Source organism: Perna viridis, chromosome 7, assembly GCF_037379345.1.
Source record: "Perna viridis isolate PV_CMFRI_1.1 ecotype Kerala chromosome 7, ASM3737934v1, whole genome shotgun sequence".
Classification (NCBI taxonomy): domain Eukaryota; kingdom Metazoa; phylum Mollusca; class Bivalvia; order Mytilida; family Mytilidae; genus Perna; species Perna viridis.
In genome coordinates, this window is record NC_142451.1 from 12249855 (window position 1) to 12262977 (window position 13123).

At 30.8% G+C, this 13123-nt stretch overlaps 2 protein-coding genes across 21 annotated transcripts in view; one reads left to right on the forward strand and one right to left on the reverse strand.

The window, feature by feature from the left end:
• LOC148611359 (uncharacterized) overlaps positions 1 to 5885 on the reverse strand; it is a 54067-nt gene extending 48182 nt beyond the window's left edge. For 11 of the 19 annotated variants that reach the window (XM_088591840.1, XM_088591835.1, XM_088591828.1 and 8 more), the window contains exon 1: positions 5492 to 5885. In XM_088591840.1, coding sequence (XP_088447966.1) covers positions 5492 to 5694 — 203 coding nt within the window. In that variant the 5' untranslated portion in view covers positions 5695 to 5885. The remainder of the gene's footprint in view (positions 1 to 5491) is intronic. The other 8 variants (XM_088591844.1, XM_088591839.1, XM_088591846.1 and 5 more) reach the window with 1 other exon arrangement.
• Positions 5886 to 6042: 157 nt separating this feature from the next.
• LOC148611360 (ATP-dependent RNA helicase A-like) overlaps positions 6043 to 13123 on the forward strand; it is a 34433-nt gene continuing 27352 nt past the window's right edge. The window contains exons 1-5 of one of the 2 annotated variants that reach the window (XM_088591823.1): positions 6043 to 6111; positions 8218 to 8328; positions 9685 to 9825; positions 11294 to 11402; positions 11718 to 11842. In XM_088591823.1, the coding sequence (XP_088447949.1) occupies positions 8218 to 8328; positions 9685 to 9825; positions 11294 to 11402; positions 11718 to 11842 (486 nt within the window). In that variant the 5' untranslated portion in view covers positions 6043 to 6111. Of the gene's footprint in view, positions 6141 to 8217; positions 8329 to 9684; positions 9826 to 11293; positions 11403 to 11717; positions 11843 to 13123 lie in introns of both variants that reach the window. The other variant, XM_088591824.1, reaches the window with a different exon arrangement.

Sequence of the window (13123 nt, forward strand, 5' to 3'; positions counted from 1 at the left end):
AGACTAAATCTGTTTCTGATATCCAAAGAAATAAAAAATTTAAATTTGTATGAATACCATTTTAAATATGTTCTAATGCCATATGAAATTCAATACTGCATATGCAAATATTAAAGACCTCATAAAAAGCTTGCTTTCAGTAAAATCAATGATGAATCAGTTTGATACCCATTGTAGCTACTGAGTCAAGAGAGGACATGAAAGTCAACAAGTTATCAATGACTCCCTTAGTTCAGTGAAAAGCAACGATGTTCATCTAAAAAACATATGATGCTAGGTGATAAAATCTTTCAATTTACTTCTTTGGAGATTCCCATCCACCCACATGCATGTACATACATAAACAAATAGAATAAATGCTGAGATGAACATGTACATTGTAGTGTACTAATGAAACTTCTGGGAACACTTTCATGGTTTTGAGGAATTCATTCTTTTCCCAAGTAGAAAACTGCAGAACTAACTAGGGAAAATATAGAATTTCAAACCCATTTGGAATATAAAGAGAATAGGTAAAGAGACAACAACCCCATCAGGTGCAAAAAATTGTAGGGTTTAAAGTAGTTTGGAATGATCACAACCCTCCTCCTTTAAAATCTGGCCACATTAGAAAAAATATTACACAATTAACAACACCCAAAAATCAGTAAAAAACTGGTAAAAAAGACCCTATAAGTGAAACAATGTAAATACCAAAAAATGCTTTCCTTAACGATTTGACAACAATATCATAACTATATCCCTTATGAATTAGCCTATTCAACGGTTTAGTTAAGTTATTGGGTGAGTATCAAGCTTTCCGTTCTTTGTGTAGAATATTACTGTAAAACAAAAGGTGAAAGATACCTGCACATATTAATCATTTAAAAGTATATCTACATGTATATTTGAGAGTGAATTCCTTGTACATGTATCTGTTGAAAAATTTTGTGAATGCCTGGTGGTATTGAAAACCTTGATGTAATAATTTCTCAGTTATACATGAACAAAGATTCCTTTTGTTAAAATTGAAAACAGTGTTACAAATACAAGCAAACTGAACCAATTGTGATATGTAAACCATATGATGCTGACAATGGAACATCACCATCTAAAAACATATAGTTGACAATAGCAAATGAAAAATCATCCCTTTTTATCGTAAATTTAAATTTGTAAATTTTAGTACTAAGTTTACCATTATTGATTATACTAAGATCAAGAAATGGACATTCTTTACTATCAATATTTGCTTTATTTAAAGACAGTTCTCCAGGATATATATCTTTAGTATAAATATTGAAGTCATGGTTGTTTAGAGCCAAAATATCATCCAAGTATCAAAAAGTGTTATTGAATTTTTCAACCAAATGTTGTTTGGAAGGGTGTATATATATATGTATATATCCCAGTTCATTGATGTGCACGAATATAAAAACTTATTTCATTTACAGAAAAAAGCACTAAGCTCTTCAATGAAAACTAACCTTGTATCCCAATATTCATTAAAATGTTTTGAATTATTTTATCATATGTAGACAGACAACAGACATGACAGGGGTATATCATAATACACCTTGTAAATGACAGGCAAATGAAAAAGAACATCTCAGTGAGGCTAGGCTGCTATAACAGACCTTGACACCAAAGGTGACAAGCTTTGACTAACTATCAGCAGTATGCTTGAATGAGTGGTTGAGGCATGTTCTAGTAATATGATTTACTACATTTACAAAGCTCACCTGGTGATAGCAAGGGATTAAAATTAATGCATTAACTGACATTTAAAATAAATTGAGAATTCATGCTGATTTTTCTCTACTCTTGAAAGATCATATCAACATTTATTATAACATAACTGAACTAATGCATTTAAAAAAAATCTCACAATGAAATAGAATGCTGACTAATACAATAACCTTAGCAGTGAGAAACTTTGTACAAAACAGATAACCCAAGATTTAAATCTGTATGTAAGGATATATATACAAGGATCAAAGTCAATTCTATACTGTAAACTTATTGATCTGAGATTTCACATAAAATATGTAACAAGTTTAAAATGAAAATGATTACTTCATACTGGAGTCCCACCATTGTTCTGAGTAGCTAATAGATTTTGGGTTTGTAGGTTTTACAATAATTAGTGGTAATAATGTCAAGGAACAACCACTATTAAATGTACAAAACACAATATTACATTTATTAACTGTAAGATTACACAAAGCTGCTAATCTACCGTAATACTGGACTCATTTATGTGATTATTGGTTTGTTTATTATGACTGTTACTTTCATAAGAATAACCGTAAGAGGATATTTTTAGTAAAATGCTCTTATCAAATATGACAAGTGTGAATTAAAAGAATTAAAATAGATACACTCCAGGGTTATATTGAGTTTCAAGTGTTTGTTATATTATGTTAACCGATATTAATTTTATTTTAATTTGGTCATAAGAAAGTAGTTTTTTTTGTTGACAAAAGATTCAAAGAAAATATGAAGAAGGTCATTAATAAGAAACTACTGCAACAGTTTTCCCTTGAGTTGACCAGTGTTTTACAATTTATGTTTAAATTCATTTTCCATGATAAATTAAATACTGGTACCATAAACTCGAAAATTACTGTGTGCTTTTCTTATTACTGTAACAAATGTAGCATTTGTTTAGTTGCATTAATGAATGCCAAGTTCTGAGATTTGATGTTTTGACAAATCCTCTCCTACACACATGTACATATATACTTTGTTATTCAGACATTTGGTCTTGTGGCAGAAAGGGTGAGATTCTAGAATACTGTTGTGTGTAAAATAGTCATAGATCTTTATGAAGACGAGTACATGTACAGATACAGATTCTCTTTTCATATGAAGTTTAACCAGTCTCAACAACCCTTTTATATATTTAGTGAAATTTTAATCAGAAAGATTGAAAGTGAAATGAAATGAATGAGAGAAAATTCAATTTCAAATAAGTAGAGGATATAAAAACATATGGAAAAATGTATTGTAAACTTGTACAATTGTTCAAATGTAATGACAAAAGAAATTTCCAAAAACATGTACACATAGTAAGAACAAGAATTTATCAGGTTAAGAGCCACATGTACACAGTCTGCACAATGAAATTAAAAAGAAAACTTCATGATGGTTTTATTATATACTCGTGGTAAAAATGATTAAGATCACTAATATATACATAAAAACAATGATAACATATACATTTACAGGAGCAGGGTTCACACTTGGTTTTACCAATGTCGCAAATAGTAATTTTTTATTTGATTTGGCTACAAAAATAACCAACTGGAGATATTTTGGTCCCATGTTTTGTAAATAAAAATGACAGGAAGTCTGTCAGCAACAGGTATCCTCTCCAATACCTGGTCAAAGTTAATTGGTCGATTTTATGTGAATCTCAAGATATCAAAAGCAATGTGCAATTGTGCATTTAAAACAATGACTATTCCCAGCACCTAAAGGTACATTTTGTACATGTATATTACCATGATTACATATACTTAAGCTTTAACTTTAATTTTGCAGTATGGACTATTCAGTATAAAAATTCCTCATTTAAAATACATGTAGAATGTTCAAAGGAGTTAAAAAGGATTTGTCATGTGCCATCCTTCTTGTTTTATTTTTTTTCCAATTTTAACACTGTAACATTTAAAGACTGAATCAAAGAAAAGAACTTGCTAGAGAGAAAAAGCTAGATGCATGGACTTATTTTGTAGTTTGATCAATGCTGTCTATGGCAAAATTAGGCAGCACTTCATATAGTAGTTGGCATTCATTGTATTAGATATTAATATTTGGTAGTAGACACTGACATGGCCCACAAACTTACAATTGCATGTACATTTTTTGTCCAATATATAGCTGTGGCTTTATAGGGATTTTGTTTTCTTTAGTGTGAACTGTCCTCAGGGTTCTCACTAGGATTTTTACATAGCGAGTCCTACGACTCATCACTTTTTGGAAAGGTGAGTGCCAGATGAACTTGGTGGGTCCCACCCTTTTTCCTAGTTTAAAACGAGTTCAAACGCTACATTCATCATTTTAGTATGTACATCAGTACTACATACATTGTATGTACAATCATATGAAACCATATCTCACAGCAATTATACATGTTATCCATATTAAATTGTGTAGAGTAAACACAGCATCTTTTTTTTATTTGAAAACAAACTTATTCTGTTTGCCGGCTTCATGACATACAAATGTAACTCCATATATAATGTATATTTACTGTAGTTACATGGACATGTACTTATGTAAACTACATTTATAATACTTATAGTCTTGAAACTTTCGCTTGAAGAAAGACTGTAATTGTTGTTGACTCATATTGGAACTGATACATGTACCAACATTGAAATAACAGGTCCTTTTAAATAACCCGAAAATTTTTATTGGTCAATGTGGAAACAAAAAACAAAAATAATGTTGGTCACCTCATAGTACAGTTGTGGCTTCAAAGCCAGTTCATGATCATAAAAGAAACAGCCAATACATAACTTCAGAGAATCTTAATTGCTGATAATGAGAGTGTAAACAAATAATCATCTTTCACCTAGACTGACCCCATGCCATGACTACATTTGTACATTTAGATCAAGTTCCTGTGCATTATTCACAGTTGAAACGTAAAACAAACAACAAATGCCTAAATTAAAAGAAGAGTCAAACAAAATTTCCAACTGTGAAAAAAATCATTTGCAACATTTGCTTGAAGTGTTTTGTATTTCTTATTTTGATTATGCCATTAAGACGTCAAAAAAGTACAATGATGTACAAGGAAAAAAAAATCCAGTTCTGAACCGGTTTCATGATGAAATATATCTGGTTCTTTGGAATAGAATTTGTTTTACTCATTTTGAAATTATTTGTCACAATTTTTTATCAAATACTTTGTAACCTATTTTTTGTAAAAAAAAATCATATGATGAACATCATGTGTGAGTAACTTTGTAATCTTCCAGTTTTCCAGTTGTCAAAAAAAAAATTTCCACAATTTTTAGGATAGTTTTAATGATTTAAAAAAAAAAACTACAAATGTTAGGATACAGCTGATATTGTGCAGATGCATCCTGCAGAGGCACAATTTTTTAACTTGACACATCCAGCAAGTTTTTCTTGCATCCAGGACAAGTGTAGGTGCCTTATCGAGAACACTGTGTCCTAAATGTTGGAAGTTAAAAAATCCAATGTAATTAACACTAACAAATAAAACAACTTTTCCAAATTCCAAAAAGTACATTTTATTTTATGATACAATCAGATGTACTAAATGTACAATGCATACGGACTGAAATATTGACTAACACTCATGTGTGTATGGTTGAAAATGGGAGAAAAAATGCATTAATCTGTTCATAATCCCTAGAAATTCATTTAATTTACTTTGTTATATGAAAATGGACCATGTTGTATATGTCTTATAAATGTATTACTTCCAATGTAATTATGCTGGTTTACAATGTAATTGTAACTGTAAGATTACCTTGGACTATCACTGCCAAGAAGTTTTGCAAGACCCCACAAAAAATCCTCAGCACCAGAGTGGCTTAAAAATGTTGTAATAGTGGCCTCTTTTTCAGCGTGAAGATCATCGACAAATGATTCCAATGCCTGGAATGAACGTTTATCTGAATGCATAAGAGCAGGAAAATAATCCTCTCTGGTCCAGTTGCAGGGATTCTTCATTTTAAATGAGTTTAATTCCCCGTTTTTGTGTGACACGTCGTATTCGAATCACATTATTCGTGTTTCATTGCACTACACCATAGAACATCTTTTTATATCAGATTTTATCGATAAATATAGGCAATTAATGTTTCCACATGACTTGATCTCCTCCATGTTGTTTACAGGTAACTACCGAACACTTCTCGCGCACATCTCCGAGAACTTGTTGTCGCTTATATCACTTACTAAAGTAAATATATTTTAAAATTTCAAAACATTTATAATACAATCGTCAAAAGATGATTTAATATCTTGTTTATGAAACTGAATTACATAATACTGATTTTGATAAGCACATTAATGTTAATTTGTTTCCTACTTTTGATTGATGTAAGCGACGAGACAATTTTGGGTCGCTCAATAAGTGACTGTGAGGTATTATTATAAAACTTACAGCAAAAAAGGTGTACCATTTAATCCAAAGACTATAGAATTAATCTACACGTGTCAATAGATCATGCTTCGATGTTGTCTTCATAGAAGTAACAACAGAAAATGCTGTAACTTAGCTTCTTATAATATAGATGTTAACTTAGTCCGAATTTCCTCTGACCCTGCAACTCTCCTCTTTTTTATTTGGATATTGATGTGTTGGGTTTGGGTCAGAACGATGTGTAATACAAAAAGTTGGAGATTTACTGGTACTGCGGAGTATCGCCCTTCAACCACTTGTAACGACTTTCAAGTTGAAATTGTGCATGTCACACCTATCTATACTCGGCGTCACATAAATAACATACTGTTAAAATTTGAATAAAAATATTTTCTACGACTTTATTGACACCTACCGTCGTTTAAATTGTCTTAAATGACTTGCTCATTCGTTTAGCCAAACGGCTTCTCCCTGAACATTGAATCGTTAAATTCCGGTCAGATTTTAATTCTAGGTGCCAATATTTACATTGTAAAAAGTCGGCCATGTTTACAGTGATCGGGTTGCTAGGAGATGTTGTTTACGTTTAAATGGTTTGTCCAAAAACCGAAGAACCCAGAATGCATTTCGGCGTTATTTCGGATATCTCGGATTTATTTTACGCGAACAACGTACAATACCGAGAAGTTAATCAAGCAGACGATTGTCACCAGAGTTCGACGGGAACTTACGCACTTCGTTTGTAAACAAATCGTCCCGTAGAAACCAACATGGCGGATATTAGTATGGGATTTTCCCGTAAGGATTTGTTACGCATGATTTAAGCTAAAAGCGACTTGTTCAGGGAGAAGCCGTTTGGCTAAACGAATGAGCAAGTCATTTAAGACAATTTAAACGACGGTAGGTGTCAATAAAGTCGTAGAAAATATTTTTATTCAAATTTTAACAGTATGTTATTTATGTGACGCCGAGTATAGTTCGATTCCGGAATCATTTTCCTGTATGCTGATACCAAATTTGCTACAAAAATTACATTTATTATTGAAGTTTCGATAATTTTCCATGAGAGACCCTGTTTTGTTGACATTTTGAACCTTAATAGAGAGTAGGCGGAGCTTGTTACCTTTGGAACGGAACGGAGCAGAAACAAGTTTTAAAACCGGAATCTTAACAGAATATTTCAAAATTCTGCAGAAAAATTACGTGCTCGTTACCCTTCTGTTCTAAAAGTAACAATCTCCACCTACTCTCTATTACGGTTCAAAATGCCAACAAAACTAAATCTCCAACTTTTTGTATGACACATCGTTCTGACCCCAACCTGACATATCAATATCCAAATAAAAAAGAGGAGAGTTGCAGGGTCAGAGGAAATTCAGACTAATGTTAACTGAGGCATAAAAATGAAATTCTCTGTTGTTAGCCTCCAGAGTAATTCATGTAGATAGCCTATTAACATGGGTCATAATTTTCCTTCAAATGTGTCATTAACCTAACTTCCATTTGTGGATAAATTTACGCCTGTCTCAACTGTCAGTGTTGGGAAACATGTTGCTGTATAAAAACTAAATGTTTGTTTTAATATCCAGCAATATTGATTTTGATAACAGTTTCTTTTCCGGAAAGCCAGAAAAAATAGTTAATTTAAAAAAATATTGACACACAAACCACAATTTCAAATGCCTAATGAAATGTCTTTTTTCTTATATCTACGATAATTGATACACACACAATTAAATAAAACCACTGTATGAATGATAAGTCAGGATAGTTGGATAACCATAATAGCACAAACTACTTGTACTATGTTACCCACACTGAAACACCTATTGTCTAGTCCTTAAACATGAATAAATATTTGTAAATTTTGGGTATTTCTATTACAGAAGTGATTTAATAAGCAATGCATTAACATGTTCATTATCTTGTATATCTTCATTAAAATTTCAATAGAAAAATTCTAACAATTTAATTAAATGATAATGGAACATTAAGTAGAAATGCTAAAAGTATGAGTTATGTGCAATGTAAAAATCCTAATTTCTTGATCATATATATTTTTATAAAATTATATGTAGTCTTTTTTTTTTGTTTTTATTTTTTTTAAGATGGGTGATGTGAAGCAGTTTTTGTATGCTTGGTGTGGAAAAAAGAAGATAACACCATGCTATGAATTCAGCCAGACTGGATCAAAGCACAAACCAAGGTTTAAATGTGAGGTAAGCTGATGTGAATAAAAGGACTAAGAACACCACTTGACCTGCAGAGATATTGTTAGTCTTAAATTACCTCTGAAAGTGACTGTTTCACCCAAGGAAAGTTTTCAAATTTGTCTAAAAATGACTAAATAAATAATTATTTCACAGTTAATAAACTGAGTTGTAAATTCATTGAAATGCACTGAAATTTTCGGATGCAGATAACTGTCAAAACAATATTTTAAAAAAAATTTTGGCAAATCCAGTGATGCAAAGATCAAATAATGGTCTTATAAAATAGAAAGCACCCTTGAGTAAAATTATATTGTTAGATTGGTGGGTTAATGACATGCATGTTTCTAATTTTACCTATTTTGCCTGATTCTTACAAAACTTACACTTTAAGAATGTTTATGACTTGTTTTTTTTCTAAATTTTGTTAATCATCCTCTGAAAATTTTATTATTTTAACCACAAATTCATGATTATGTTAAGTTGTTCCAAATTTTCAAATTTATAAAAAATGACACAAATGTTCTGAATTAAAAAAGGATGAGGTAGACTTGAGAAAGGTTAAGAATATCCCTGGACCTTATTTTTGACCAAAAATTAAATATTACTAGTTTTTATTACAATACAGTTTACCATCAATAACCAATGAGCCTTAAATTTTGAAGTACATTCATTGTATATTGATTACCTACTTCCTCATTTTCAACCAATCAAATTTATAATTTCAAACAACTATCTTGAACAATACTTTGGTATTTTACCATACATATACAATACATGTACATTGCAGGAAAACACATGTATCAAATTTATTTGTTTGTAAGCTTTAGAAATGGTAAAAAAACATGAGGGTGTCATGAGTGATTCTGCAAGTACATCAATTTTTGCAATATACTGTAAAAATATTAATTTTCATGGTGTACTAGTTTTCGCCTTTTTCTGAGGTAAACATAAAATTGATTTTTAAAACTTTATAAGGTTTATCATCTTTTCAACCCGCAAAAAATGATAACAGCGAACGTATGTTCTCTTGACAGAATCCCCGAAAATTAGCAACCGCGGAAATTAATACTTTTACAGTACATGTATTGCTTTTTATCCTGCACCTGTATCTTATAATGAAAATCTGTTATACACAGGAAAATTGACAAATAATCATATCATTTTATACCATCTTTTGAAAGCAGACATATTAATTAGGAAGAAACCTAAAAATGTTACCTGTTATCTGCATTAGGTGTTTCTTAGAATGAAAAGGTATGCAGGAGATGATATTATGCTACTATTCAAATATAACAATGATTTATTTAACACCCTGTATTTTGTATGGTAGAAAGCCTAGTTTATTTATTTGTATTTGTTTAGGTTAGAGTTGAAGGATTTGATTATGTTGGTGTTGGTAACTCCACCAACAAAAAAGATGCCCAGGCAAACTGTGCCAAAGATTTTGTTCAGTTTTTGGTAAGACAGGGAATGGTGCAACAGTCAGAGGTCCCTTCTACTGGGGTATGTATGATCAGATAATAATTTCTTGCATACTGTATTATTGTGTGGGTAACCTGTTTGTTTTTGCCTTTGGATGGGTCTTCACACTGGTTGGGAAGGAAATTTTGAAAAGGTGCCATTTTCAGGATTTTTCAGAGATATTTACAATTTCAAGAAATTGAAAGAATATAATTTTCTTTTATATGAAAGGGATAAATTTTCAGCCAGAAATGACCCGCGGCTGTTGGCCTACAGACAGATGTAGAATAAGAATTACTGATAGCTGAAGCTAAGTTTCTAATCAGAGAATTTCAAAAGGACATAAAACTACCAATTGAAAATGGATTAATCTTTGTTTTATGAAAAAAAGATAATTAAGTAGTTTTTAGTATGGCAATTAGACTTGCTAGGTGAGTATAGTAATTTTGGAGTTTTTGATCCTTCAGGATCAAAATACCTTATGTCACTTCACTGGTTCATGTCATGAACTTCCCTACTATTTGTGAACACTACACAAAAATATAGTCCAAATATAATTCATTTTATATCATTCAATGCCTCTTTTTTGTTACCAGTTTCTGACAATTATTCAGCTCAATGATATTCTATTATTTCTACAGATAAAATTAGGATCTGCATTGTATATACTTGTGTCTTCAGATCAACTGAAAAATTGAGGGAGTCTTTTTTTGGCTTTGAAAGATGTTTAGTAATAAATTTACATTTAGGGAATTTAGTTCTTGCACTAATGTGTCAGGAAACTTATATATGTTGAGCATGTTCCATTAAACGTACTTATCAGTCAAAATCTTCATCTTTTCATCAATGTTGTATTATTGACAAACAGGTAGTGAAGAGAAGTGATTTTAACATGTAAAATTGGTGTGGAAATTCAAATTAATAAAAGTGTTTAGTTATTGAAAATCTTATATTCATCATCTTCTTAAGCTGAAATTGGTTTTATTTGAGTATAATTATTGTGTTGGATAAATACTCTATTAAAAATAGTCTTTGATTGTAAATACTAATTAACTTTTGGACAGGTTTAAAAATTTGTGATAGATGTGAAATGAAACTAAATTTGTAAATGTGTATGAAGTTGGATGCTAGCTATTTATTACATTTTATACTCCAGAAAATGTAAAGATTAACATTCAGTTAATGCAAATTAGGAAACAGTTCTAAAAACATATATTATGGGAAATGCTAATGTATAATTACAGTTTAATTGTACATCATGTAATCTTTGAAACTTCATTCATGCTACAATTTTCACAAGAATAAAAAATCTCCAACCCTTACAAGCACTTTGATTTTCGTTTTGTGTTCAGTGAAAATAATGACTGATTTAAATAAATATGCACAATGTTTTTTTTTATTTGTAAAGGAGTTATTGATGTTATGATGTCATTGTGTGTAGGTAAATTAATAAGTTAAATAACCCAAGTTTCAGTTATTTTGAAAGATGCAAATGGTGTTTCTGTTTCAGCTCCAATCCCAGATAGAACAAGTACCAACAGAAAGTGAGGGGCCAAGTGGTTTTAGTGGTCTACCAGGAGGATTAGCCCCACATCAATCTCTAGGACTTGGTGGACCAGGTACCTTTGCTATGCCATTAATGGTGTTAATTTCTGTTATGGAGAATAACATTTAAGTGTTAAAAGTTCATTGTTTGAAAATATCTGTTTAGTTAAATGGACATAAAAAAAACAAATTCCTTTTTTTTTATATCAGAGGTAGTTGTGCAAGGAGCAAGATGGTTATTTTCAGTTGCTCAAGAAGGAAGATAATTCAAATTTCAATTTATAATGTTTGTGTTTGTTCAGTATCCAAGTGTAAGCTTGGGTATCATTTTTTATACCATTGATATGAGATTGAGCTTTAAAAACTGAATAAATTTTGTGTTTTTACAGGTAACTTTGGTGGTGAAGGTTTTGGGGGAGCTATGAAAGAGGAACCAAGAGAATTTCCACCTTATCAAAGAGGTCCTCCATTAAGTTATATGGAGAGAATGGCAGAAAAAAGAAAACTAGAAGAGGTAACATCTGGAAATTTCTGCAATGTTCATAAATCTGTCTTTTTTTGGTCTATTTAAGTGTATAACTGTCCGTCAGTCCACTTGTATTGTAACTCAAATATGCTTCAATGGATTTAGCTGAAATTTTTCATCCCAGTGGGGTTATTGTCTCTTTGACATATTCACCATATCCATTCTCATTATTTTTAATATTTAATACTCCTTGCAAAGCGAAGGTACTGTATTTTGGTGTGTATAATACACATTTTGGTATTGTACACAGTGTAATTTTGAAGATCAAAACATGTGAAAAAAGATATTTTTTAGACATAGATTGCAGTAGAATTTTTTAAGACAAAAGATCGCTATTTTGCACTTTATTGGTCAATTTGTTCACCTTAACTGGTATTTCTTACAAAATTTTGATAGAAAGATACTTATTTTCACACTAAAACATCTTGTAAAGATCAGTAGCTACATAAATTGGATAATTTTAATTTCAAAGCGTGATAAAGTTGACACAGGATGTAAGAAATGGCTTACAAAACAAAATCAAAAGTCCGGAAAATTAAACATTTCCGGATTTGGTTGTAACTCAAATTTCATGATTTTTCGTTTTTAAAGATGAAAATTATTATTTACGGTAAACATTAGTTTCAAAACAATTATTTTCAGCTGCAAAAGAATTTAATTAAGAGGGTTTGACAAAAAAGAAGTATGTTAATTTTTGATTTTTAGTTGTTTCATTTTAATCTCTAACCATGTTATATAAGAAAGAAATATTGTACAACCTATGTCTGAAATGTGTTATTAAGATTTCATATAAAATTTAATACTTAAAGATGTATTGATGATTAGATAAACTTTCTTTCGGTAACATTTCACTTCCCCTTTGGTTACATTATGCAATCTCTTTTCTCTTTTGAAAATCTTTCATTTCTTGGTCAAATCTTATATATTGATGAATAATATGCACCTCATGCTCTGGAAATGATTTATATATTTAGAAATATGCCCATTATACACACTAAAATATGGTATATATTGGGATCTTTCTGCCTGTTTGTCTTTCCATCCATCTGTCTGCAGTTCCTCTTAAACTAGGTATCACCTTATGTGCTTTGCTCAAGGTCTTTTTTCTAGTTTAGTTCAATGTAAGGCTTCAAGGGAGGAAGCTGCTTTTTCCTTTTCATCGTTTGTAAGATTTTGTGTTTCAGAGTAACAGAGTATTATATTACATGCTGAAAAAATGCTCCAGCAGATCATATGCAGCTGTTTATTTGTGTCTAAAATATTTGCATT